At 43.6% G+C, this 5,574-nt stretch overlaps 1 protein-coding gene and 1 non-coding gene across 2 annotated transcripts in view; both read right to left on the bottom strand.

Moving 5' to 3' along the window:
• PCGF6 (polycomb group ring finger 6) overlaps window positions 1-5,574 on the bottom strand; it is a 51,555-nt gene that overhangs the window by 4,749 nt on the left and 41,232 nt on the right. Inside the window, exon 9 of the mRNA XM_017531073.2 lies at window positions 4,500-4,586. Within this exon, the coding sequence (XP_017386562.1) occupies window positions 4,500-4,586 (87 nt within the window). The remainder of the gene's footprint in view (window positions 1-4,499; window positions 4,587-5,574) is intronic.
• Window positions 2,168-2,299, bottom strand: LOC119471743. The gene has a single exon (XR_005200813.1). It is a non-coding gene; the product is annotated as a U11 spliceosomal RNA (small nuclear RNA).

Raw genomic sequence — 5,574 nt, 5'->3', positions numbered from 1 at the left:
TTTTTTTTGAAAAAGGGTCTCACTCTGTCGCCCAAGCTACAGTGCAGTGGTGTGATCATGAATCACTGCAACCTTAGCCTCCTGGGTCAATCAATCTCCCCCACATCAGCCACCAAAGTAGTTGGAACTATAGGCATGTGCCACCACACCTGGTGAATTTTTGTATTTTTTATTGAGATGGGGTTTCGTCTTGTTGCTTAAGCTGGTCTTGAACCCTTGGGCTCAAACAATCCCCTTGCCTCAGCCTCCCCAGTAACTGGGACCACAGGTATGCACAAACATGTCTGCTAATTTTTTTATTCTTTATAGAGACTGGGGACTGGCTATATTGCCCAGGCTGGTCTTAAACTCCTGGGGTCAAATTATACTCCCATTTCTGCCCCACAAAGTGTTGGAATTACAGGAGCAAGCCACCATGCCTGGCCAAGAATTACTTCTCTTTTCTTTTTGAAATGGAGTCTTGCTCTTCCAGGCTGGAGCGCAGTGGTGCAGTCTTGGCTCACTGTAAACTCTGCCTCCCAGGTTCAAGTGATTCTCCTGCCTCAGCCTACCAAGTTGCTGAAATTACAGGCACCCACCACCACGCCCAGCTAATTTTTTTTTTTTTTCTAAGGTGGAGTCTCACTGTCACCCAGGTTGGAGTGCAATGGCACAGTCTCGGCTCACTGCACATCCTGGGTTCAAGCGATTCTCCTGCCTCAGCCTCCTGAGTAGCTGGGACTACAAGCGTGTGCCACCACACTGGGATAATTTGTGTATTTTTTTTTCTTTTTTTGAGACAGAGTCTCACACTGTCGCCTGGGCTGGAGTGCAGTGGTGCAATCTCAGCTCACCGCAACCTCTGCGATTCTCCTGTCTCAGTCTCCTGAGTAGCTGGGATCACAGGTGCCCACCACTGCGCCTAGCTAATTTTTTGTATTTTTTGGTAGAGACAGGTTTTCACTATGTTGGCCAGGCTGGTCTCAAACTCCTGACCTCATGATCCACCCACCTCGGCCTCCCAAAGTGTTGGGATTACAGGTGTCAGCCACTGCGCCTGGCTGTGTAGTTTTGGTAGAGATGGGGTTTCACTATGTTGGCCAGGCTGGTCTCAAACTCCTGACTTCGTGATCTACCCACCTTGGCCTCCCAAAGTGCTGGGATTACAGGTGTGAGCCACAGTGCCCAGCCCAAGCTATTTTTTCTATTTTTAGCAGAGATGAGGTTTCAGGATGTTGGCCAGGCTGGTCTCAAACTCCTGACCTCAAATGATCTGCCCACCTCTGCCTCCCAAAGTGCTGGGATTACAGGCATGAGCCACCGTGCTCAGTCCAAGCTATTTTTTATGTTTTTAGTAGAGATGGGGCTTCAGGATGTTGACCAGGCTGGTCTCTCCTGATCTCAAGTAATCTGCCCGCCTCTGCCTCCCAAAGTGCTGGGATTACAGCATGAGCCACCACACCCGGCCTCTTTTTTCTTTTTCTTTTTTTTGACATGGTTCTGCTCTGTTGCCCAGGCTAGAGTACTGAGCCACTCATGGCTAACTGCAGCCAAGACCTCCCAGGCTTGAAGCGATTCGTCCACCTCACCTCCCAAAGTGCTGGGATTACAGACATGAGTGACCACCATGCCTTGCTGAATTTCTTGTCTTTTATAGAGATCTTTACCGTATGTTTTCTATACTTACATACACAAGATGTTTGTCCTTGTGTTATAATCACCCACAACATTTAATAAAACAATCCACATAATCACATAACCTATAAACAGTGCATCACACCACAGAGCCCTAAGAGGGAGCATAAACCTGGATTTACTCAGAAGGCCATGACTGTCAGCCAGGTGTGGTGGCTCACGTCTGTAATCCCAGCACTTTGGGAGGTTGAGGTGGGCGGACCACTTGAGGCCAGGAGTTCAAGACCAGCCTGGCCAACATGGTGAAACCCCATCTCTACTAAAAATACAAAAATTAGCTGGGTGTGGTGGTACACCTACAGTCCCAGCTATTTGGGAGGCTGAGGTATTAGAATCACTTGACCCCAGGAGAAGGAAGTGCAGTGAGCTGAAATCATGCTACTACACTCCAGCCTGGGTGACAGAACAAGACTTTGCCTCAAAAAAAAAAAAAAAAAAAAAAAAAAAAAAAAAAAAAAAAAAAAGTCACAAGTGTCTAACTTACACAACAAATAAGGGCTCCAGGACCAATGATCACCAGCTACCCAAATACCAAAAAATCATGCTTCTGAAATCTCTTGATGTTGATTCTCCACAAAGAGCAAACGATGCCCTATGTGTGCCCCTCACAATAGAAGCCCCCTCCAACTTTTTTTTGAGATGGTGTCTTGCTATGTGGCCCAGGATGGAGTGCAGTGATGCAATCTCGGCTCACTGCAACTTCCATCTCCCACGTTCAAGTCATTCTCCTGTCTCAGCCTCCCAAGTAGCTGGGACTATAGGCATCCACCACCACACCCAGCTAATGTTTTTTGTATTTTTAGTAGAGATGAGGTTTCACCATGCTGGCCAACTGGTCTCAAACTCCTGACTTCAAGTGATCTGCCCACCTCAGCCTCCCAAAGTGCTGGTATTACAGATGTGAGCCACCACACCCTGCCATAGAAGCCCCTTTCTTCTTCCCAAGAATTGTATTTCTTTCTTTCTTTTTTTTTTTTTTTTTTTGAGGTTTCGGTCTTGTTACCTAGGCTGGAGTGCAATGGCGCGACCTTGGCTCACCGCAACCTCCGCCTCCTGGGTTCAGGCAATTCTCCTGCCTCAGCCTCCTGAGTAGCTGGGATTACAGACACGCGCCACCATGCCCAGCTAATTTTTTGTCGTTTTAGTAGAGACGGGGTTTCACCATGTTGACCAGGATGGTCTTGATCTCTTGACCTCGTGATCCACCCGCCTCGGCCTCCCAAAGTGCTGGGATTATAGGCGTGAGCCACCGCACCAGGCCAAGAATTTTATTTCTAGCAAACAAACATTTGTTTGAGAGTTCATCAAATCAATCATTAGTACTTCATAAGCTTCTCAGAGTCATATAGTTCTCAAAACAATTTTCCAGCTAGGCGCAGTGGGTCATGCCTGTATTCCTAGCGCTTTGGGAGGCCAAGACGGGCGGATCACAAGGTCAAGAGATTGAGATCATCCTGGCCAACATGGTGAAATTCCATCTCCACTGAAACTACAAAAATTAGCTGGGAGTGCTGGTGCACACCTGTAGTCCCAGCTACTCAGGAGGCTGAGGCAGAAGAAATGCTTGAATCCAGGAGGAGGAAGATGCAGTTGGCCGAGATGGCGCCCCTGCACTCCAGCCTGGCAAACAAAACAAAAAACGATTTTCCACTATAGGTTCTGGAATACATTAGAATATGTGGTCCTATTTTCTCTTCATTAAACTTGTAGATCCTATTTTGCTTTTTATTATTTTGACTAGGAGGCTTCACATTATATTCCCACTCACATTATAGGTTAATTAAAACATCAAAATAGGCACCTTGAGTTATCTACTGAACAAGAAAAGCTATGTGAAATCTCTAAAGCACAGGTGTCCAATCTTTTGGCTTCCCTGGGCCACACTGAAAGATTTGTGTTGGGCCAACATAAAAGATGCTAACACAGGCCAGGTGCAGTGTGGCTCATACCTATAATCCCTCCACTTTGGGAGGGCGAGGTGAGCGAATCACTTGAGGTCAGGAGTTCGAGACCAGCCTGGCCAACATGGTAAAACTCTGTCTCTACTAAAAATATAAAAATCAGCTGGGTGTGGTGGCACATGCCTGTAATCTCAGCTACTAGGCAGACTGAGGCAGGAGAACTGCTTGAACCTGGGAGGCAGAGGCTGCAGTGAGCTGAGACAGTGCCACTGCACTCTAGCCTGGGCAACAGAGCAAGAACCCTGTTTTAAATAAACAAACAAATAAATAAGCAAGCTAATACAAACAGTAGCTGATTGTAAAAAAAAAAAAAAGTCTCATCATGTTTTAAGAAAGTTTACGAATTTCTGTTGGGCTCCATTCAAAGCTATCCTGGGCCACTGGCTGGACAAACTTGCTCTAAATCTTGATGAGTACTTGCAAGTTTTTCTTGAAATGCCCTTCTTGATATACTGGCTTAATAGCCTTCAAATTTTATTATAGCACTGGATAGGGAAAAAAAAAAAACAAGGCTTCTAGAATCAAACTGCCTAGAGTCTAAGCCCTGTCTCACTCGCTGACTGTAGGAAGTTACATGTCCTTACTGTATCTTAGTTTCCTTTATCTTTAAAATGAAAAAGAAAAAAAAAAAACCTGCCTGCTTTCTTAGAATAATTATGAAGAACAAATAAGCTAATCTATCTAAACTACTTAGAATAGCATGTGACACGCAGTAAGCATTTGATAAATATTAAATAGAATTATTTATAGTCTAAGAAATTTTAAGATAATTGTAGAATATTTATGGAAACTTACTGATAACATGAAGCTTTGTTCTTTCACTAAGTAACTTATCTGTTAGACATGGGAATGTCTAGAACCTACCTGCATGGCTGCATCACCTATTGCACGTCGGATTTCCCTTAGAGTTTGATACTGCTCCAACAGGTGATCACCACAGATGATATCTACCTATGGACATGAAGACAGTATTAGATTGCTTTCTTGCTTCAAAATACCATCTGAAGAAATGAAGATAAAAATCAACATAATTGTTTCCAAACTAGATTTTGCTATTTTATTTTAGGCTGATTAAACACTCCTGAAAAGAGAGTTTTAGAAACTTTTTATAGAATTAATAAGGTAACATGGGAAGAGCATTAGATAGAGGATATGGCAGGACAACAGCACAGTACAATTGATATTCAAAATGATTTCCCTGAATCTCAAAGAAATTAAGTCATGTTGGATATATTTAGCATCAGATGGCCCAGGAAAGTATGCATCTTTTTAAATATCTGTGATAAAAAAAGAAAAGAAAAAAAAAGAACGAAAACAAAATAAATATCTGTGATAAAAATCATTAAAAGGTATTAATGCTTTAAAAGGCAATCATTCATTATTTGAGTATCTTTTTCAACGATGCCATATAAACCAAAGTACAACACTGACTTAAAGTACGCACTAAGGAAACTGTTCTGTAGATGAACAATCTCAACAAGGTCTTTTCAGCCCTTTGGTAATTGTAAAGCTCTAAGATATATCTCCAGACAAGGTGTCACTCTGTCACCCAGGCTGGAGTGCTAAGGCCCAATCATAGCTCACTGCAACCTCAAACTCCTAGGCTGAAGCAATCCTCCCACCTTGGCCACCCAAGTAGCTGGGACTAGAGGTGTGTGCCACCACATCTGGCTAATTGGTTTTTTAAAAAAAATTTTGTAGAGACAGGGTCTTGGTATATTGCCCAGGTTGGTCTCAAACTCCTAGTCTTAAGAGATCCTCCTGCCTTGGCCTCCCAAAACACAGGTGTGAAACACTGTGCTCTGGCCAATATACTGACTTTTATACAGAATTCTCTAGAGAGAATATTGTTGTATATATACATTTTAAAGACTCGAGAGAGATCCAAGATGGCCGATTACTAGCAGCTTGGGATTGTAGCTCCCAGTGAAAGCACAGA

Source organism: Cebus imitator, unplaced genomic scaffold (assembly GCF_001604975.1).
Source record: "Cebus imitator isolate Cc_AM_T3 unplaced genomic scaffold, Cebus_imitator-1.0 Scaffold71, whole genome shotgun sequence".
NCBI classification, from domain to species: Eukaryota; Metazoa; Chordata; class Mammalia; order Primates; family Cebidae; genus Cebus; species Cebus imitator.
This window is presented reverse-complemented; position numbering and strand designations above follow the sequence as displayed.